Source organism: Pararge aegeria, chromosome 8, assembly GCF_905163445.1.
Source record: "Pararge aegeria chromosome 8, ilParAegt1.1, whole genome shotgun sequence".
Lineage (NCBI taxonomy): Eukaryota > Metazoa > Arthropoda > Insecta > Lepidoptera > Nymphalidae > Pararge > Pararge aegeria.
Genome location: NC_053187.1, coordinates 13,822,876 through 13,847,365, shown reverse-complemented (window position 1 = coordinate 13,847,365; position 24,490 = coordinate 13,822,876). Strand labels below are relative to the sequence as shown.

The window sequence follows — 24,490 nt, the reverse complement described above, 5'->3', positions numbered from 1 at the left end:
CACCAGATTAACGTTCCTGAGAAAATTTTAAAGTTTTGTTATTTTTGCACGGTTGAAATGGTCTTGGTGAAATTGGGCATAAAGAAAGCTGTTCTGGAGACGGGAGCATACTCTTGATACCAGGAAAACTTTCCGTTCCCGCGAGATTTTTGAAAAACAACAAAGTCGCGGGAAACAGCTAGTTACAGCCATAGGACTGTGACAAATGCATATTTGGGTCCGGGTTGATAATAATAATATTTTAATAGTGTTATTTTTATTTATATAATTTAACATTGTTAATTAAAAAATTGGGTGGCACGGAACCGTGAAAAGCGCGGTATCATTCCTTTTCCGTCTACCCCCTTTCAGTTTTGTTAACATATAATTTGTTTGCAAAACCCTTTTCATATTGTATGTGAAAACATTGATCTTTTGAATGGAATATTACCAAAAGATATCTCATACTTTTCCTCTGTACCTATTTACTTTACAGTAAATCATAAACTTAACTTGTCTGCGGATTGAAAAAATTCATTAAAACATCCGCATCAGTAAAACAATAACAAAAATAATTCATTTCAAGCTTCTTTGCTGTCGCTTGGTTTGTGCACAAACCACATATTAAGTGCTGAGTCAGTGCGGTTGACTTTTATTTATACCATACTATCTATTTTTACGTTATATTGCGAATTCATTGAGAAAAGATGTTACGTTACGAGTGAGTCAAACCGCGGAGAACAGCTAGTTAAAAATAAAAATTAATTTCTCGGCCCTGATTACTACATTTTTAATGAACGAAAATATAAAAAGCACACAAGTTGGTGTATGAAGGTAGGGAAAAATATTGAAGCATCAATTTAATAATAAAGCGGTTTTAAACGCTCTCATCATTTTGTAAAGTTTCCATTTTCATTAAATTTCGCAAACAATCCAGGACCATCGATCACAGAATGACTGCGAAAATAAACCAACAGACCGCGAATAATGAGTCTGTATTTTAGTTCCGCGTAAAATATTATCTTGCACAGGTGTTATTTGTCCGAAATGCTTATACAATCTTTACGCGTTGGAACATTTAACAACTTTTCTTTTTCCGCTCGAAATTTACGCTGCGTTTGGAATGAGTACTGTAAATAAGTACGATTGCGGAAGGTTGTTATCAGATAGCTTCCGGCGAATTCATATTATGTTAAACTAAAAGTTTGCTCTGCTCCTATTCTTTTAGATTTAGTAGATTTAGTTTAAGCTAAGGAATGTAATAAATATAACCTCACAATTTTATAATAATAAACGTTTAATGGGAGCCTTTTAAAAATAAAAATGCTGCGACACGATAAACGAATCTATGGCCGTAAATTTAATAATCTTCGTCTTTAAAGTTAAAAGACATTTCCTGTAATAAGAAACCAACATAAAGCGCCGCGTCTTGCGGACAATATGCCTTTTGTTTTTAATATTATAACTATAAGAGCTGACTTTTATTATTTTTAACACGGGATTCTTATATAATTTTTATAAACGCATCTGAAGAAACCATCTAGCATCTTATTTTGCAATCGAGAATATAATTCGTCAAACCCAAACACAAGACAACACAAAATAATGATAAATTAGCGGGTATGCGGTCGAATGAGTATTTTCTTACACAAAAACAACTCAGATTTGGCTACTTTACTTAGAATGTCACATCAAAGAATCTAATGGTTTGAGGACCAATGATTACCACCCTTGAGGACGAAGGAAAACGTTCTGAGGTTGATTTATTTAATGTAAATTGTTAACGCAACAAGTTTTAAAGATTCCCTGATAAGCCAATATTGCGAAAATGTGCTTCGCGCATCGCGTTGTTACCGCCGGATCTAAATACCCGTGCTGTAAGTATATTTCGTTACCCCAAGATTTTACATGTAGGATGCCTATGTTCTTCAATCGACCTACTCACAAACGGGAAGGAGTTATTTTTTAATGAATTAATTAATGGAATAAATAAATACACTATTGACTATATCTGAGGCTATTTAAAGTGTTAAAACAAAAAGCGTTAAAGTTTAGCTGAGAAGCCAATTTTTAGGCCCACGAACCAAAAAATAATATCGCGAAAATGTGCTTCGCACATCGCGTTGTTACCACCGGATCTAATTACCCCTAATTTTTTACCTGTAGGATGCCTATGTTCTTAAATTGACTAACTCACAAACGGGAAGGAGTTATTTTTTAATCAATTTATTAATTAACTAAATTAAAAAAATACACTATTTACTTTATCTGGGGTTACCTCGCTGGTTTGCATTTTTTCTTATTATGAATATAAGAATGTTTGCAAACAAAACTAAACATTTTAGAGGAATATTTTCGTGGCTAATCAACATTTCTTAAATATAGTTCAACGGGTACAAACCACGATAAGTCGATATTTAATGTTATCGTATTAATATAACAAATTTGAAGAAACAAATGTATTATAATATTTGTACAATAATGCCTAATAGTATTAAAATATTAAAAAAAACATCTATCAATGTTTAATGACAAAAACAAAATAAACATTTTTAAATCGGCCCGGCGTAATATAATACCACGGAAAACGCGAAATAACATGGTAGATTTAAATTAAATATTCAATGCTGACATATTTACGTAGTTAAATAATTGAAACTTAAATCTGACAGCGAAATGTAGGGCACGAAACACCTTAGTAATTATGTGTTTCATGTATTTCTCATGGGGTTGTTTTACGTATTTCCCATGAGGTTCAATATAAATTAACACAAACAGGTATTCCCGTGTTATATCTAAACATTTGAAACCGTTGAAGTAATAGCTGCATCTGAAATGGTTGTGAGTTTAAATATTTTTTAGGACATTAATTTCAATTTAATTTGTATGTGATTTTACAAACATAGAATATACTTATACGTTTAATTACATTGATTTAAAGTATAAAAAGTGTCTGTAAGTAGTCCTTACTTATGAATTCTGAATTGGCTGAAATTTCCGTCTATATTAACGGAACATGTATGTTCTGTAGTGAATGATATTGTGTACCTAAACATTTTTTTTTACAATATTTAAGTACGAGGTTTTCTTCATGCTTTAGATGTTCCCGCTGTTTCACCCGGTTTAACCATTTATATTTAAACCGGGTTTATTTATTTTAGATGTAAACCCCCCCTGGTATACGTATTTTCATTTTAATACTACATTTTCTCCTAAAATAAACGTCCAAATCTTATAACGTAAACGGCAAGGGTTATATGGTAAGGATTATCCGTATTAAAACATGCCTCGTATTTTTCATTATTTTGTGCCTACTACTGACAGCTGTAAATCACCTTGAAGTTTTATAATTATTTTCGAAATGCGTTTTTTTAAGATGTACTAAAGACTAATATTTTTATAGAAAGTATATATATACGACTTACTTTATGGTCAGCGCATACGTTTTTTAAGTCTTAGTCTTTTTATTACTGAAATAAAATATAGCTTATGTTAGTTTAGGATAAAATAGCATTCTAATGGTTAAAGAGTTTTCAAAATTGATTATATTGTTTTAGAGTTTGTCGATTACAAACAAGAAACAAATTTTTCATATTTTAAATATTTATTTCGACCATAATCCAAATTCCAAGGTGACATAAACAAAGAGCCGGAAAAATGTGCGCACATTTTTCACGCCCTGTTATCATATTGGGACGACATATTTTTGCATTATTGATGGAAAGAGCTATTTATGTTCCTACGCTAGGTAAATATTAATAAACAAACACCAATATTTCCTTATAACAATTTTTCTTTCAACACATAAAATGTAAATATTGTTTTGAATAAAGATGAAAAGAAAACTTTTTTGGCCAGCCGCGTGTGTTCGACGATCTATTTCGTTTCCGCAAATAATATGTGCGTTTTGTTTTTATTTGCATAATAAAGGAGAGTAATGTATGCAACGAATTCACTTTCGCTCCTAACCGCACAGTACAACATAACGTCGTCGTTTTATTGTCCGACTGATGGGGACACGTTCTCTCTCCGTTAAATAGTGCTTATACCCACGGTTACTGTAAGTTGTAGTTGCGGAGTAGGGAGCTTCTATAAGAACTCTTAGGTGACAATTATATCCCTATCCCTACTAATATTATAAATGTGAATGTAAGTTTGTTTGTCACACTTTCACGCGAAAACTACTAAACCGATCTTCATGAAACTTTTTATACATATTCTTGAAGGTAATAGAAATAATATAGTATACTTTGTCTTCATTGAAAAAAAATTACGTAAGATAAAAATGTTTGTAAAAAATCTCAATATCTCATATACTATATAGGTGTAGACTATGTAGCAGTATGCTGCCTCCCAAAATTACGCGGGCGAAGCGCACGGCACATCTAGTCTTTAATGAATCCTCTACCTAGCTTTAACGTAAACTTTTCTTACTGATAGGTTTTCACAGACACTATTTTAGATAATAAAAGATAGCGTTGCAACGTGAGACCTATTGAATCGTCCGAAAAATAGGGTATGATATGTAAATTTAATAGAATTTACATAAAATGATCTGCATCGTAACTATAACTAATACCTAAGTAGGTACTCAGAAAATAAATATACGTTATAATTTTTATGTTCCAAAATGATAAAAATACTTTAATTGTGTAATGATCAATTATTCTATGCTCGGAAAATATTTTAAAAAATCATTGTTTCAATGTCCAAAAACTGCTTTGTATAATATATCCGTTTTACATCTTCACCTTCATAGGATTCACCATTAATTAGTAAAATACAAATTGTACGGGATTACTCAAATCTCGTGGAACATTTATGGAATACATCACGAACAAATCAGGCAACAACTGGCAGTCGTTTTTACGACAATGGGTGCGCAATCCTCGCTGCGCTAGTTTGACTCGCAATTACGCCATATTGTATATAAATGAAGGCTATAATATTTTTTTATCTTTGAGCAGATAATTTTAATCCTAAAAACTGATGATCTTATATAGCATTATAAAACATTAGCCTTTCACGGGCAGTTTCAAATTCAAAATGAAAATTCAATTTGTATTTGTAGCTTATTTTTAATAAATTAAGTAAGAAAGGCAACCGTTAGAGAAGAGTGGCGAAGTATTGTCAAGCGAGCCACAACACCCAGATGACACCACGACCAGTCTGTCAAGACTGAAACGACTAAGAAGAAGAAGAAGTATACAGTTTTGAAGACTAGTTTTAAAACATAAAAAGACCATTTTTTTTCTAGAACATAGTATCTGAATGAAGTGAATGCGATTAAAACAGATCAAAACATTATTTTCTCTGGCTCAGTTTAGCTACCATTATTTCAGGCTGAAATGTTAGTGTCGCTGAAATTTAATAACATAAGCGGTGATAGCCTAGTGATTAGAACTTCATCTTCACTTTCAGGAGACCGAGTTCAAATTCCAGCACCTCTTACTTTTCTAAGTTATGTGCGTTTTAAGCTATTCAAATATCACTCGCTTCAACGGTGAAGGAAAACATCGTGAGGAAACTTGCATGCCTGAGAGTTCTTCATAATCTTGACAAAAGCGTGAGGACTGGGTCGATCCCCACTGGACCAGCATAGTAAACTAAGAATTATTAAAGTCAGTTCATAGTTTTAAAGTTTATAGCTCAGAAATAAACAATGAAACGAAAGACAAAACTTTACTTGTTATAAAATAAATAATATCTGTAAGTATAATTTTTACATAACCAAATGTGAAATTTATACCAGTTTATGAAAGATTGGTCAAAAAGGCTGTCAGTAACCACCAATCAACATTGATCGGCCAATAGGAATATCTAAATCTATACTAATAGAGCCTATAACTAAAACGTGCGGCAGAAATAAGCATGCCAGCAGCACTTCCCTGGACGAATTCAGTTACAAAAACTCCACTGCAACTCCAAATTTTCTGCGTTGAACACGGTGATCCACTAATTTGATCTATGCTTGTTTGATAAAACATCGACCACCAACTTATTTAAGTCCGGTTGTTTGACCATACAACTACATATACTCCCGAAATTTTCTAATTATGGCACTGGAAACTCGTTACAATAAGCCTCAAAATGAAAAGGTGGATTACGGAATGTTAATTAATTTTCTAATTATCTTGGTTGTTTTGCTATAATAGCGACCTTTTTGAAATGAGCACCTAAATGCTAGGTTAACCAGTTTCACACATCATTAAATTTTAACAGAGCAATGGCTCTCACAACATGCAGTGGAACAAAATCGCCATTTTAGGTGGTACGAAGTTCACCAGTTTATCCACTAAAATCATAAAAAATACATTTTTGAATGGTCTCATGTTTATTTTATTCGGTCGCAATTAAACCATCGGGAAGTACAACAGCATCACGTGTTTTCTTGTAACCCACCGAAGTCTTGCAAATAGAAAGCAACCCTACACGTATTACTAAACATCTGCTGACTTCATCACAAGCACAGCATTGATGTATGTATATACGAGAATGTATTATATGTATGAGTGAATGTGCCTATTATGGATTAACAACAATGGATACCGTAATAGGCACCACTTCAAAAATTGATTCAATGGATAAAACAACAATCCAATCCAATGCTTGATAAATAGTACAGCCGATTGGGATCCTATTATGTTCCTGCGAAAGCACTTTAATGTCGAGATTTAAAATGGAACAGTCAGGTAGTCACGCCATCTAGTGGCGTCTTCTTACATCGGAAAGCGAATGATACGGCTGCTCGCGTATTGAGTATCAGGGCTCTAAACATAGTCACAGGGCAGTTAACGCGATAATAAGGCTAAGTTTGCGGCCATTTGCCATATTGTTAATATTAATTGATAATCTTTTAGTTAATAATCTTGCATTAACAATAGTGTATGGCAATAAAGGATTTTTATTATTATTATTATTATTATTATAATGAGGAAACATCAGACAAAGCCATCAAGTTGTTCCCAGGTATTTGGCACAAATTACATACATGGCCTAACATTTGGGACCTGTTGTTCCATAAGCTGACTAGGATTTCATAATAGTAAATTTGACTGCCGATTGGCGCAGTGGGTAGCGACCTTACTTTCTGACTCCAAAGCTGTTGGTTCGATTCCCACAACTGAAAGAAAAATGTGTGATAAACATAAATGTTTTCCTTGTCTGGGTGTTTATATGTGTATTATAAGTATTTATGTTTATTACTATTCATAAAAATATTCATCAGTCGTCTTAGTACCCATAACACAAACTACGCTTATTTTGGGGCTGTGTATATATTGTCAACTGAATAAGGCCGCAATTAGAGATAAACTGCTAGCTTATTCTCTTATATTAAAAGGTTTTGATATTAATAAAACATTTTTGAAAATCTCAAGAGAAATAAACCAGTCAAATCGATAGACACTCGAGGTCCCAGCAATATTAAGTGTTAAAAGCCTGATTCATTTGAGTATTTCATTACTGGCAATAAAAAGTAAAATTTGAACAGTTCTTTTTTGAATGGGAATATGAAATATTTTGAAGTAAAATTGTTTTAAGTATTTGCAAACGCTAATTTTATTTTTCGTTATAGAGTTAAAAAAGAAATTTTTATGTTACAATTTTATTGCTGCACATGTAGAAAACATTTTTGACTAACGATGTCAAAATGAAGTATTATTACTTCATGCTAAGAAAAATGTGTTGCCAAAAGAATAAAATAATCCAATTTCACGTATATGCATAATATATTCAGTTACACTTACCCCCGAATACTAAATACAACATATTGTATTCATAGTTGAATACTTGAGGAAGTTAGGATTTTTTTAATTTCTATATTTTCTTTGTACTCTCTTGTCGCATCCTTCGGCCGCGACTTGTTATAACCCCAATAAACACGTACTATCAAGCGATTTAGCGCAGAATGCTGGTTGAAAACCTATTTGTGGAATTTGGTATTAAACACCCCTAAAAGGTTAACCTGCTGCCATTTTAGACTGCATCGTCTTACTACCAGCTGAGATTGCAGTAAAAGACATAGTGGAATAAAAAATAGTCCATATTAGGACTGTCAAGAATGCAAGCTTGTCTGTGCATACTTTCGTCAATAGCAGTGCAATGATTATGCAGAACGTAGTGTATGTAAAAGAGAAAAAGAATGAAAACTTTGTTAGCATGAATTAATATATTCATTGCTACAGCAGAACACAATGAAGTACCAAGAAAACAATAAAACCTGTATTCTCTATTAGGCAATAGATAATGTAAACATAATTAAAGCTATCCTACTTGACGGTAACTTAATATTTCAGGAAGTCTTTAGCAAATATTGACGTTTCAGTTCGCGGCCATCAGTAGAAAGTTCAGTAAATTATTTTAATATGAGAGAGTGGCGCAATATTGAATAAAAATATTGTATGAAATCGTTCAATTCAAAGAGTCAGAGCGTAAAATGCAATGATTAAAAGCTGGGAAAAATCTGATTGAACTCAAAAAAATACTTCTGTATTCGTCAAATAACAAAATACACTTTATGGTTCCATACGTTATAATCGAAAAACTCTTGCTCTTGCACGAAAATCCGAATCTCTACGTTATCAAATTCCGAGCATTCAGCTGAGTGAATCTGAGGCTCATAGCCTGCGACCAAAAGATAATAATATTCTTATGAAATACGGAACCCTCAGTTAGCAAGACTGACTCCTTGACTTGGTAGGTTGTTTTACTTAATGTATCTCTTGCTTGCGAAAAGATAAATGAAAAATAAAGTCTGCAAATCGTCTGAAACGTTTCATTGGATGAGAAAAAAACGCGTGATGAGACTGTCATCGCAAGCTGTCTAGTAAATTGAAATAAGTCGTTCTTGGTAACAATTTGGGCATTAATTTTTAACGGTTTCTTTAACTAAGTTGACATCTGTAAAATTGTAATTATATATGCAGATAAAAAAATTTTATACCTTGTTTATTTTACAGTCCTTATTGTTGAACAATATTTTGCATATCACAGTCCTATCGTATCCAGTAAACGAAACAAACCTTTTTGTTGGCTCATCGTTCCATATTCATTAATATTCTATGCAACAAATTGTTAATTCGCCACTTACTTTATAAATACTTGTGTATTTACAGATCTTTACGCTCTACTGATTATATGCCTACAAACCTATCTATTCTTATCACTGTTAAAATTTAAAAAATAAAGGATTTAAGCTAAAACGGAATTCGGTTTAGTTAAAATACTTTTAACAAAGCCGATGTAACGTTTTTTACTTCATTACAAAGAGCAAAAATAATGAAATCATTTCATACATAACAAAAGCGTAATTTTTTGTTTTTATTGATCTGAAAAGCACATAGGCAGAAGGAAAACACAAGGCAAGTAAAACTGCTGTTTTATTGGGCGAATACATTAACTTTTTTAACTCTACGTAAATATATAACTTTACTTAGGTATAAAATAATTATAGTGACTATAAAGAAAGAGATGGTAAAGTGCAGTAAGGTCACGAAAGCGGTGAGACGCTCAGTCTTCTTTATTACGAACTAATCCTCTACTGTTCACGTTATAAAATAAATTAAACAAGTTTATTGCTATAAAGGTCTGGAATACATAAAGAAGAAAATTTTCTTGTATATTACTTCTTCAGTACTACAATATTTTATATACAACTAGCTGTGCCCTGCCACGCTTCGCTGTGGAACATTGTGATTGAATGGTTGAGAAAAATAGATAAAAACAATCCTTGACGCGTTTTATATATCATGCTAAAATTTCAGCTTGGTCTGTGCAGAACTTTTTGAGTTTTTAAAGCGTACACAAACCAACATAACACTTTTATATATATTTCATTTTCATTTATTCAGAATATTGGTAATGGTACAGAATTGACACAATAAACATGTTGCCACGATAACTGTTGCAGTAGTATAAACTGTGTCGCAACAATTAACGCCCACCTCCAACAATAAATGTATAGCACCAATAAGACAAAAGTAGAACACAGTAAATGCCAATAAAAAAAAAAGAGAATAAGAGTCAATTAAAATAATAAAAACATGCAGCGACTTATTTAGTGCGGGTGTGTGTGTGTGTGTGCAATTGTGTGTGAGTGTGTGTGTGTTGAATAGATCTTGTGAGGCAACTTAAAATTACTCTTCGTAAAAGCTTGAAACTAATATACGCATTGCACATGAAATAAATATGGCAAACATCATCATTATCATCATAACATTAATGCTTCTTTACTGGGCTCTCCTAGGAGGGTTTCACAGACCCACCACGCTTCTTCAATGCGGGTGGTCAGGCTTTAACAATTATTAGTAACTGGAACCGGTTCAGCGCTCTTGAAGGGGCAGGGGTGGACAACAAGAATATCCAACTAAGATTTTATTTATTCCTAAATAAATAAATAAAATCTCAGTCGTAATTTTTTTACATAAAACTCTATTATATAAAACTCAATAGAAATTTTCTGCCCATTAAATTGAACTTAAAACCATGATCCATTGTCTAACTACTTGTTATTAGAAAGAGAAATTTGAGGCAGAAATTTGACCCAATTACATCGAAGTACAATAAATATCACTGTCAGTAGTTGAAGCTCAATTGTGACGACGGTTCACTGTATACGTTACATGCTAATTAGATTTACTCGTCTGATAAGCGTTATACCTCGTCAAGTAATACAATATTGACAGTCCTCAGAGACAGATAAATTTATTCAATAATTTGCATTTCAACGACACGTTAGCCCTAGACTGCATTACATATCACGATAGTTAGTGATGATGCGGCCTAGATGATAGCTGGCTCAACTGTTAGGAGTATGCCAGTTCCATTTTTTGTTTGTTTTTTATATTAATAGTGGGCAAGTGAGCAAGTGTGTGACCTGATTTTAAGTGATCATCGCCGTCCATGAACATCTGCAGCAACAGAGAAGCCACCGATGCATTAAAAGCTTTTAAGGGATAGGTTTACCCGCCCATTAAATAAACCTTAATTGTAGTTTTCAGGGAACATCAAATGGAAGATTGTTCCACAATTTGCAAGTGCGCGCGCATTGCTTTAAAGCTATACTCCTAATCGGTTTTACGCGACATTTTACCAGAACGCTACATCGCTTCGCAGCATATCTTTGTCGGTGGAATGGTAACTAGGTACGCCCGATGCTGCCCTAATTGAGAGCAGTAATTTTAAAATATTTCCATCTCAAAATAAACGCCTCTCCTCAGTTTTATCTTGCATTCGATTACGACCTAAGTATCAGGACGGAAACGTAAACTACTCTTTAGTTTTCTGTCATAATTTCATTTAACTTTAATTCATTTGAAACTTTATAACAAGCTACATTAAATAAAAATGTATTCTGCCGTAGTAGTGTTTCAATAATTTTGTTCACGAGCAATTAATGTTTTATTAAAGGACTTCGCTCACAATTTCTACTGAACACCGACTCGCCTCAGATAATAGGATTGAAATGTGAGCTTGCGCTGTATGAAGTTTCGGACGTGTGGACCACTCGACGTATATAAAAATATTAACAAGTTTGCTATATGTTACATAAAGCTCCAATGCCAAAGCCTAAATTTCATTTTCCAAAAGTTGAGTTGGCAAGATGTATGAAGGCCTGGGTATCTCATTTATGAAAATAGTAATCAATCAACCGAATTAACATTTAAATTACTGAAAGGGAATTTTACGCTGCCCTAAAACACAAAGGAAATTTTAATTAATTAATACATCGATACTGGAAGAATCAATTAAGATAAGGTAGAAGGGAAAGTTTCACAGGGTTAGCTATAATTAATTAGAAATTTTATAGCTTTTAATATTATAAATGGTTTCTATAACAATATTTATTACATTCAAAAGAATCGTTTCTCATAAAACTACACCAACCTACTCAAAATTGTGTCATTTTAAGATTTGAGGCTTACTATAAAAAATTAAGCTTTATTTTACTATACTCCGCGAAAATCAGGAGAATCTGTATGGTATAAATGAATCTTGAGAGGTAGGTAGACTTATCAATTATTAATTTTTAAGCAACCATCTCCTGAGGAGGCTTCGGTTTCGGAGCGAAACGTGCGTAGAGGCTAAATTGCCGAAGATCTGTTTGGTGTTAAGTATAATGATTGAAGAAATTATAAACTCATACAGATTCTCCCGCGTTTCGCGGAGTATAACCAAATTAATCTTAATTTTCATAATATAACATGGAATTCCGCAAAGTAACGCCAGGGTCTATCCAATATTGCTGGCTTACAACAAAGAATGGTTCGATTTTCCGTTTTGCAAAAATTTCTCAGCTTTTGTATTTTTCTATTACGAAACCCTCAATACAGGCCCGGAGTTAGAAAGTTTGTTTTATCCACCCGGCCCGGCCTGAAGCTAAGAAAACAGATTAGGGGTATCCATCTAATATGAACATCACTTACTACTAGACGATATTGCATTTTTGATTTAAAGAACATTTTTTTATTTATAAACGAATATTAAAATTAAATAACGAATTTAGCACTTGTAACTTTTGTTTTTCTCGTTCAACTACTTTTGAATGATATAAACTTTAGTAAATGAGTTATAAACGTTGTTTCATACGATAAACATGAACTATCTCTAGTTCTGCTTCTAATGAAGGGTAATATTGTTAGAGACTGGAGCTTTCTAATTGAGTGTCCGGGCCTGCAAACTGTGATATATGTCACGAAGCCCGCCGCTTAGGTACTAAATTAGAGCGCCTGACGTTTCCGATGCTAGACATTGTGAAATTTGAAATCATGCGAGATATGAATGAATAAATGAATGAGTTGTAAAATGCTCAGCTATCTCAAGTTTATGTCTTACACGATATGATAATAATAAAGTAGATCAGATTAAAATGGTCACTACCCCTCCTCTTCCCGTTTTAAGTTTGGAACATCGTCGCAAAGTTGTCTGCCTTTCGGTATTCTATAGGATATATTTCGGACAGAGTGCTCAATAACTATTTGATCTAGTTCCCCCCTCGCCTTTTTACCATCGAACCGCGAGGCACCGTAAGGATCTGCATCCCTACGTGGTCGATATACCGCGGACGCTTACGAAGCGCTTCGCATCTTCGTTTCTGATCCGCACCGCTAAGATCTGGAATGCCCTTCCAGCTGCCATTTTCTCCAGTGCCTACAATATGAGTACCTTCAAATCAAGAGTGAATAGGCATCTTCTAGACAAGCGCGCTCCACCTTAGGCTGCATCATCGCTTACCATTAGGTGTGATTGCAGTCAAGCGCTCGTCTATAAACATAAAAAAAGATGAGAACGGGATTCAGCGTCCTCTGTGTTACTACTACAATCAACTGCGATCACCGACCCGTCTACCCACAGTGACGATTAAGGCCAAAACCTCCCGTTAGGAGACGTTTTTAGTCGATCAGTAGACTGTCATAGGCAATAATGGCAATAGCGATGGCAAAGGCAAAGATTTTACACATCACGAACATTTTATATGAAGCGCCAAGTTTTGATTCAGGCGCCAGGTACGGCCGAACCTTGAAAGAAATATGATTAAGGATGATTTATGGTAGACCATGCCGAGAACGAGTCGTGCCCCGTACGAGATATTGACGAGACACGGATCTTACACATCACGAACATTTTATATGAAGTGCCAAGTTTTGATTTAGGCGCCAGGTACTGCCGAACCTTGTATTAAACAAGTTCCCTAAAGCTTACAGCGAGACCGTGGCGGGAACTAGAATCTAGCTAGACGAATCTAAATTGCTTTCCGAATCCTTAATCACGTACAGTAAATCTGTTAAATTGGTTTGGAGTTCCCGAATTTTAACGATTTGTCCATCTTTCATTTACTTTTAAGTGAACGTGACGTTATTTAACAAAAAAACTAACTCTTATTAACACATACGAACCACAGTAGTAGGCCGATAAAAGAATTGATAAACAAATGCAAGTTCTAAAAAATTCTTTAAATTACGACAAATATATATATGTATAAAATTTTCGATTGGTAAATATTTATTAAAATTACATTAGCTATCTTGACTGAAGCTCAAAAATTCACTCAGCCAATTGTTAACTTTGGCCAATTGACAATATTGATGAAAAAACTTAAAGATGGATAAAATTGTTTGTATCTTTAAAATTTGCTTTCGCATACATTGATTTAATATGTTACTGCCGTTTCGCATATTTATGATAGAGTTGATAAAATCATGAAAAAATATTGTGCTCGACATAAGTGCTTTACGTTATCAAAGCTGAGTAATAAATTACAGGTTATTTCAATAGGTAATCGAGATTACAATTTTTTTTTTTTAATTTGAAAAATCAGTACTGAAATAAAGTATATTTATTTTTATGAAATTACCTGTATACACACAAATACAAAATATGAGATTTTTTTTAGATTTGTATTGGATGGATAACCAAATTGAAGATCAAATAATCAAACATGTAATAAAAAATATAACGGATGTTACGAGTATAACAACATCAACAATCTTAATTTCACCTTTAATATGGAAACTGCTAAAAAATAAATACAAAATGTGGTGATAAAAAACACATAATCTACAATACGTTACTTGTTACTGCGGTTCTTTATATACTAGCGATTTGTCCCGGTTTCGCACGTGTGCAAATACTAAAACTACATGTGGAGCAGTTTGTCAAAGTCAAATATTTATATATATTTATATATATATATATATATAATAGACACATAGATGGCACTTTTGATACCATAGCATAGTGTACATACGAGTAGCAGTGAGTAGTAATGGCGATAACTACATTCGTAAACTTAAAACTAAAACTGCAAGGGTTTCAAACGCGCCCTGGACTAAGAAGAAGCCCACAACAAACTTAGCTGGGCGTCCTTTTTTTATCACCATCTTACATTGTAATTCAAAAATATTTAAGAAGCAACCTGGATAGAGCAATTTTTCCCACCCAAGCTTTTTTTATCGTTTAAGTAATCCTTTATACTGTTACGATGAAATTAAACCAGCTCACGAACAAAGTAGTTACTTTATTATTTCATTATTATCTATTACTAGATTACTTTAAACACTTATATATATCGGACAACCTTCCTCCGCCAAACCACTCTCAGAATGCCCTATCTTTTTCTTTCCCCCCCGACTCTACCAGCAATCCCACCGCCGCGCCAACTCACGTTGACCAATCGAAAGAGAACTAGGAATTGGCGGTTAACTAACTGACTTGACTAAAATTATACAAAAATACTAAAATTATTTCCGTTTTAAGTCAATATACCATATTAATATTTACAAAATAATTACGAAATTAAAGAAATCATTACACTATAATAGACTCGTCTATAATCTTTCGCTTAATACAAACTTTGAAAATTTTTAGAGACATCTCCAAGATATCAACCGCTAATTTATTGTAAAGTTGTATATAATTTCCTTTACATGAATTGCTCATTTTATATAGTCTAGTGTATTGCACTGATTATGATTAGACGAGTGCTTTTCTTAGGCACACCCTGCGCTCGCCAACCACTGCCAACCGGGACGGACGTAACGTGCAGCCCACTGGCCGCTCTGCCTGGTTAATTTATGATATGAAAAAGTTTTAAAATAAAAAGTTTTATTTGAACACCAACATTACAACTTATTTGTTACATATATTACGTAAAAATATTGTTATATGTCACAAAAGAACATATCGCTGGCGAGCACACTAAGCTGAGCTTGTTATTGTGCGCGCTAGCATGTCTCGATTTGTCAGTACTTTTTACCAAAAAAAACTAAAATTTATAATGATGATAGTGTAACATTATATTATTATCACTTAGTCTAGGCGAAGTGTGTGTGTGTGTGTTTGTGTATGTGTGTGACTGAGAGTATATGTTAGCAAGTTATCGTGTCTGTAATTTATTTTTGTAATTTAATTTATAATACATTTTATAGCGATTTTGATCTAAATAAAATTCACAACGTATCTAATGTTAAATACATTAAATACGTTGTGCATTTTATTATGAGCAATAATACTGTATTGTTTAAAGCGGCTTGGTAAATAGCTTATATTTTTTTTTGTAATAAGTAAAAGATATAAATGGTAACCGTTGGTTATCCAGAAAAGGCTTTTTGTCGATCTTTTTAAAATAAACATAAATTTTCTCTACTATTATAAGTATGCATGTGTATTACATATGAAACATCCTATCGCTGAAAACTCCATCGAAGTTTTTCGCGTAGTTTAAAAGATTTAAGCGTACAAGCAGAGAGAGCGACATTGTTTATTAATACCAAATAAGTAAGTAAGTATTGATAAATTTAGTTGCAATCCAGTAAAATAAAGTTAATTTCACGAGGTTTATACGTTTAAATTATGAGTACTTAAAAGTTTTTATAATTTTTTTATGTTTTCTGTTTATTACTGAGGTTTTGACCAAAGGTCCACTCTTTTTTCTCGCACATCCGTAGCTTATATTGTAGGAAATATTTAAGCATATTATACTATAATACTTAAGCCGGAGTGTGCCATGAAAATAAAAAAAAACATACATTAAACAATAAGAACATCACACATTATGCGTATTGCAGTGGCACTTAGCACGCGTATTTCCAAGTGTTTTATGTACACTTGGACGCAATTTAAAAATTTATATTTAGCAAAGCAGAGTCTGTCACGTAAGAGCGTATCGCTTATTAATACGACCTAACCAACATTAGTTATAGCGAGATGTTTAGATTAGGCCACAGACAGTATGAGAGCATTCTGTAGTCACACGCAATATCCAGTTAGGTTAGAGTAGCTTGCTAGCTTTAGGTAGTCATAATATACAACCTCCACTTTCTCACATCAACGCAAAGGTGAGTTAGGTTAAAGTATCTTATATTCATAAACTTGGTAATAAATTGGTGCCAATTCTGTTGTACACAAATCTCTAAGCTACACTAAATTGACAGGTCTGAAAGTTATGCTATCCTTTTGACAAAGTTCTCTGTGAAAGAAGACAGCACTATTTTAGGCCTGTTATTTTCATCTAGTTCATAGATTTGTACCATGTTGTTGTGTCTGTCGCTAGTAGCTATAACTCGATATGCATGCTCGCAATTGTAGGGTCGTTTTCGAAAGCAAAATAAGCCTAATGTCGTAAAGTTCAAAGTCTCTAATTCTGTAATGATGTTTTATACTTTTCATGCTGTAGTAATGAACACGAGTTTAAGCTTTGAATTAAGCGTGATAAGTTACATTTTACTCTGTCACAGAGTACTGTTACAGAGTAGGTTACATAGTATCGATAGGCCAAACTGATCTACGAATGGGAACGTGCAAATCTTATATTAAGGGTAAATACCTGCGATACGACTGCGGTGCAACCGGCCAGCTACGTCGAGACCGAAGCACAAGGGCTATTCGAGGCATGGAACCTTGTGTGTTGCCCATCTGTGGAGCTGAGGTGCGCTTGCGACTCCAACCGCGCCGCCCGCCGTTGGCGCCCCAGAGGTGAGACGTGCCTGGTTCTGCACAATACATAAAATCATTATAACTTTATTTAATACTGGATCATTCAATAATCGGCCATTAAATGCGAACATATCCCATTTAACGACAAAAAAAACGTGTGTGTACTTATGTACACGCGTTATAAGTTATATTTCTTTGGCGTAACAAGATAAAAATCTTTTCAAAGATTTATTTTACGCCTTATTTTACGTTTGTAGCGAAAACGACACTAACAATGGGAAAAAGGTATTAATTAATACATTGAAAGTTTTATTATAACGCATTATCTATTTATCTCATTGGCGAACCACAAAGTTTCACTGAACATAAAAATTTGAGATTTTTGTACAATTGAATCAATGAAATCACCGGAATGAGCCCGCAGACTGCGACAATTGAAACTGGCTGGTTGTACACTGTCAAACCTCTTTTTGAGAAACTAAAATGTTGACTTTAACCAACTTCCGGGTGTCGGTTTTTTAAAACGGTGTGCGCTCGCATCGTAAAGAGTGAGCTGACTGTATTTTGTATGTATGGTTGCATTCCCCTCTTATTCGGTTTCGCAACTACCTTCGTCCTGTTCAAATCGTGTATTTCGTTACATCCTATAATTCCACTGCCATGTTTTTTTTTCCTAACGCCGCTAAAGAAGTATAACTTCAATAATTTAAGGTACCTTCTTATCATATTTCTTTAAATAAATAATGTAAAACTTATTGAACCAATAGTACTCTACTCGGCGAATACCTACGCTATTAGAAGAGAGTACATATCAAGTTTCTTGTCGAGCCAGCGGTACATTATCAACAGAATGTCCCTTGAGTCAATGTTATATTTTGAGTTTAAATATTAGAAGATGATAATGCGCTGCTTGAAGTATGTCTGTGTCTTGACATCATTTATCTCTCTCACATCCATAAAAATCGGATGTATTAAATTCTCTGTAATTCAAAAGACCGATCTATTCCTACTTAGAATTCCGAGCGCTTAACGATGAATACCGGTGTACGGATAAAACCGACTGGATTTTTGTTACGCCGTAACAGATATTATTATGTTAACATAAAAAATGTATATTTTTTATTAAATAAATAAAAATAATCTGCCTTTTCTTGACCATTATTTCAACCTTACCTTAAAAGCTTGCGTGATCTTATGCTTTGACTATTAAAAAAAGCCTTATTAAAATTTATTGAAACGATAGTCATGTTGTAACAAAAACCCTAAATCTAACCCAACAACTTCTCGCGCGTGTCCCCATCATCAACCCATTACCAGCCCACTACAGGGTACGGGTAGGAGACCCGCACACAATGAGAAGGGTTTAGGCCGTAGTCTCTCATATTGGCCATGTGCGGATGGGTATACTTCATGTGCCCTTGAGAACGTTATGGAGAACTCTCAGGCATGCAGCTTTTCTTCTCCGTTTAAAGCTAGTGATACTTAAATAGCAAACAAGAACGCACATAACTCCGAAATGTTAGTGGTACGTGCCAGAGCTCGGACTTTGTATCCGCGGAATCACCGCTTTCCCCTAGGATATCACCGCTTCAGGCTTTTTTAATAATATATATTTACAACGAATTATAGCTTCAAAACGGTAATCAAATAATGATAAACAGCTTAATATTCAAAAATAAGTAAACAATAAATGCTCACTGTATTGTTCCGGTGTAATGTTGCGTGAATTTTGGACGAGAGCAAATCGCGAGCTTTTAGTGAACGGATAGGTTGGACAGTGTTAAAATGGATTCAGAGTTAAGAATTCAAATGTATTTTATAGTTTTGATGCATGAAACTTACTAAAATATGAACGCTTTAAGTATTCTAGCTCATATTTAAACAAGGCTAAAGATACTTTCAGACTTACAGTTCTGCAGACTTTGTTAGTTGATAGATTACGGATCCGAAGATTCCAAATTGCCAACCTGAGATTATTAGGTTTTCTGTCATAATTGGGTTTTTTTTTATGGATAACCGAAGTCAAGAAATACCTTCAACTCTCAAATAGCCATTTTATGACCAGTAATATGTCATGTATGTAACGGACGCAGGCGCTAAACTTATAAAACATGTTTATGATGCCTGGGAATGTTCACAGAACGCCATGGGTGTTTTTTGTGATCTATCTAAAGCTTTCGATTGTGTTGATCATAAAACCTTGCTTCTTAAGCTAAGCCACTATGGTATCCAAAACGTTGCACTAAATTTGGTTGCCTCTTATCTCAGCAATAGAACCCAAAGAGTTTGCATAAATGATGCAAAGTCTCAGGGTTCAAATACCTCAATGGGTGTCCCACAAGGCTCGATTTTGGGTCCTTTTCTATTTTTAGTGTATATAAATGATCTACCGTACCATGTCAGTGGAACATGCGACATTGTATTGTTTGCAGATGATACATCTCTAATTTTTAAGACTGATAGGAGTAAAGATAACTCTGACGAAGTAAACCGTATTATGTCGCATGTGTCGCACTGGTTTACAGTTAACAACTTACTATTAAATGCAAAAAAAACAAAGTTTGACATATTATAGCCACGCAGAAATTTAATATACGTACTTAAATTCATATATACTAATATTCATATACATTTAAAAATGTAGGTATACCTCACACACAGATTGATAAATACAATCTTTACGAACTTATAAATAAGTTTCCCTCATACGAGAAGCTATAAATTTTAGTACGGTATATATATGAATACCAACACACCAGATATATGATTTGTCATGCATATTATTATAGCCATATATCGCTAGCCTCAACAATACCGGTCTTTTCTATTCCCAGCCATAATATATCTACCAGTACGAGTATTTTACGTCCCTCGTCAAATTCAATGTGTCGCTAAAGCTACCGTCCATTTCACCGAATCCGTTAAATCTTTCTACACAATAACAATTTTATAGCGACACGGAATATTTTTATCCAAGTTTTGTCTTAAAATTTATCAAAATAAAGGATAACTAGTGGTTATTCCCTAACTAAAACCTCTTGTTTTAGGTAAACCATTTTTGCGTCTAAAATATTGCTGTTATTTACTCTGTCAATAAAGCTTTGTATTACCTAGGGACAAATATGTCACTAGCAGTCGCGGCAAGTTTTACGCGCGATATTTGCCACACACCAAGTTTCGGTCGAGATGTCACCCAGAGTCTTGGTGTTTCCGGCTACAATAATTAGAAAAGACAAATCAGTACAGTACAGTAGTCACACAATTGCTGTCCGGCTTATGTTGCTAATGTTGTACACAAATATCTAAACTATGTTGACAGGTCTTAAAGTAATGCTATCCTTTTTAAAATGGTCCCAAGTGAAAGGAATAGGTGCAGTGTCGTAAGAACAGCGTGTGGTGTTCTGTGGTGAACAGGCAGATCGGTCGGAATTTTCGTACGAGGCAGAGATCAACGTGATCTATGCTAATACTTCCATATACTGGGATCCAACACATCAGTTGCCCAGCGTGGTGATAATGGGCAAACCCTCCCGTAGGAAGAGGTTTTTAGTCCAGCAGTGGATTATTATAGGCTTATGATGGGAAACAATAGCACGTTTTTAATACCTGATACTACAATGACATTTCGAGTGATCACACACATCTCGCTCGCAATTTGAAAGGAATTAATAATTTCTGAATTTTCTCTGGTCTGGTACGGTGGGAGGCTTTGGCCGTGGCTAGTTACCACCCTACAAGGACGTGCCGATAAGCGATTTAGTGTTCCGGTGCAATGTCGCATAGAAACCAATTGGGGATATGACTACCATACTCCCTAACAGGTTATCCCGCCACCATCTTAGACTGCATCTTTACTTACCACCAGGTGAGATTTGATAAACGACTAAGACACCGGGAGGTATCTTCGCATCATTCGAGTCTATGTAGGACTGCGGTGCATCGATAATGCAGCCGTATTTATATCAAAATACCCACCATGAACATAAATATCTGGCAAATATGAACTTATAGTTATCAAAATTTTAATTATTTACCCACTTTATAAATTAACTGTAACAGATTGCAGTCAAGGGCTAACTTGAAGTGGAATAAAAAAAAACATTTGTTATTTTTATAAATCGGAGGAGGTAATCTGATTGTGTGACGCATTTTCAGGAATAATCACTGAGGTATAATGCATAAATTCGTGTCGCTGAGTTTCTATAAAGTGACTTAAACGTATTGTGGCAACCTTTCATCGCCTTACTGCATGCAAATTGCCTTAACTCGTAAAGACTTTGTTATAGACGGTGTCGCAATTTCCTACACAATATCAGACAGGTAACAATAAACCACGTCTACGTGAAACGCAAAAATATTTTAACCTATTAAAAGTATATGGGAAATATATGTGAATAGTGACATTGTGACAGCACTAATAAGTTGTTTTTTTAACTACAACTAGCCACGGCCTAAGCCTTCCACAAGACTAGCAGAATTATTGATTCCCAAATTGCCCCTGCTGGGTATCGAACCCGGGCCCAAAAATACTCACCACGTTCCTTATTACACCAAAGATTGTCTGTGAGAGATCGCTTTAGCGATACGAACGCCTTTGCACACCTAAACTAGTTTTTATTTTGTTTTATTTTATCTATTACGTTTATTTTTGTATTTTGTATAAAAATAATTGAAGCTCTATGTCACACTTTTATAATTTATTTATTTAATTGAAAAGTTAAGTTCTGAAGGTAATTGATGAGTGCATGTTAGGCCACGTCTACATTTTCCATCCGGTGAGATTTTGATCAAGTGCAAACCTCGAATAAAAAAACGTAAGTAAAAAGCCTTAGGCTTCTAAAAGTCTCCTCCATTTTACAAAACAGTCACTTGGCGATTACTGTACAAACATTTTTACTTCGTATTCTTAAGTGGCTAAAAAGCACCTGTCTGTCAAATTGCCCCTTCTACTATAAGTCGATTTAGGAAACCGGCTCAGAATTTTGTGATTCAAAACTTTGAACGTAATTGTACGCAAAGTAGAAGTAAATTGCTGCGAAGAGAAAATCCGCGCACTCAACTGTCAGATTCAGCGTTTATAAAATTATTCTAGGTATTTCAATCTGAAAAAATCTATAAAAGTATATTTCTTTGGCTGCTACTTTGGTACAGCGTTGTGCTTACGGCCTTCAAGTCTTCGATCAATATTAGATTATTGATTGAAGCAGAAGTGTTTGATTCCCATCGAAGGCGAACTGAGTACCTACTATATAATGTCTTAATTGCTCAGGTGTGGATTATGTGATTAGTTACCACCCTGCCGCAATAGCCGTAAAGCGAGAGAGTGCTGGCTAAAACCGATTTGGGGGCAAGCGTAAAATAAAGTACCGTGCCTCTTCAAGTTTGATCTGCTATATTTTATATGTATTATTGTTAACCAGCGAATAAAAAAATTGTGAACGAATACAGTCTTTAAAAGTCTTAAACTAGAAAGTTCTTTAAACATTTTGGCTTGCTGGCATAGTAATAAGCGCTTCGCGTCTTTTAAGTTGGAAGTACTAAGTTGAGTTGATCCTAGGCAGGGTCAATTTGATAATTTTTAATTTCTGAGTTGTGTCTGACCATGTCTGGTGGCTTCGGCCATGGCTTGTTACCACTGACAACGACGTTCTGGGGTACCTACTCACTTAAATCATCCCTTTTTAAACGCTCATTAACTTCATAGTTATAAGAAAACTAATAAACAACAAGGAAATGCTAATTAATAATGAATTCGCATTGTCATAACTGGCGTACTCTACAAACCCTTTGTTATTCGGATTTCTTTAAAGAAATAAATAACACCTGCCTTCCCGTTTTCCCGGTGGAATCTCCTTTGGTTTTATGTACTAATAGCTACTTTGTTCTGTTATTAAATGTTTAAAAATATATTTTTTACATTTTCACGCAGGCCGCTTTATGTTACTGATGATGTAGCTCATAATAACACAAGGGTCGTAACAGCAATACCGCGGGTAGGGGCTAGCCCAAAGCTGGCCAGGAGTTGAACCCCGGGGCTCCACAATTGCGCAGAGAAAGGGAGACTTCAACTAAAGGCCGCGTGTTGTGAGGCTTGGATCTCGACTTAGCGTGAAGTTAAGTAGTTTGGGTTTGTAAGATCAGATTATCCGTCGATGAAACCCACGTCTGGATGACGTCAGAATTCGAGAAAGCTCTAGATTTCTATACTCCACCATGGTATTGTGTTCCTTCTGTCCAGTAACGCCCTGATACTCTTGCGATGTCATTCTTAGTAGATTATTGCCTAGTAGATTTATGTTTACCTTCTATGGTGTAAGCTTATATTATATAATAGTTATTAATGTTTTCTTTACTAAGCGAATTATTGTAATTCTTTTGAGAAATGTATGTATTAACCATAGTGTGAGATCTATTGGCCTATAACGATAATAAATGTATAAGGACTTGGTCTGAAGATAATATGAAATATAAAATCGATCTTATAGATGAAAAGTTATAAAAGACATGGAAAGTAATAAAAAAACCGCACAAACTACTCCAACGCATACACATTTTCACCAACGTTGGAACATTACGTGGGTGAAAATGTGAAATAATATATGCACACTTACGGAAATAATGTGACTGGTGAGGACCCTGCTCTGAGCACGCCCGACGGCCGCGGGCACTCAACAGTACCTCCCGGCGAGGCCTCTCCACCACTTCGTCCTCACTGGAGTCAACCCCGCAACCACCGCCCTCATCTCGACCCTCCTCAAGCACACACGTTGACATCACTGTATTACTTCTTTTAACACTGTCACAGGTCACTTATTATTACACTGTCACTTCTCTGTAATACACCTTTACTAAGTTATTGCAAAAACATTTTGCAACCCATTAATCAATAGTCAAAACATAAAATCCTATGTACTCAAATTTATCGCAAATTATTAAATATCACTACTTCACACTGAAACCGAAGTGAAGCGTAAATTAAATATCTAACACGAACTGATACAATATTCTACTGCATTTAAACGTCACTTTAGCAAACTGAGGTCTTATCGGTTACTGGTCCCGACGTTTACTCGAACAC

General features: G+C 34.5%; 1 protein-coding gene across 1 annotated transcript; it reads right to left on the bottom strand.

Annotated features, from left to right (window-relative positions):
• Positions 1-11,662: 11,662 nt before the first annotated feature.
• Positions 11,663-24,232, bottom strand: LOC120626026. The gene is made up of 4 exons (XM_039893306.1): positions 24,024-24,232; positions 23,014-23,025; positions 17,303-17,462; positions 11,663-11,672 (listed from the first exon to the last, which is right to left on the bottom strand). Exons 1-4 carry the CDS (start codon positions 24,184-24,186, stop codon positions 11,663-11,665), a joined length of 345 nt encoding a protein of 114 aa, XP_039749240.1. The 5' UTR covers positions 24,187-24,232.
• Between the last annotated feature and the right edge of the window lie 258 nt (positions 24,233-24,490).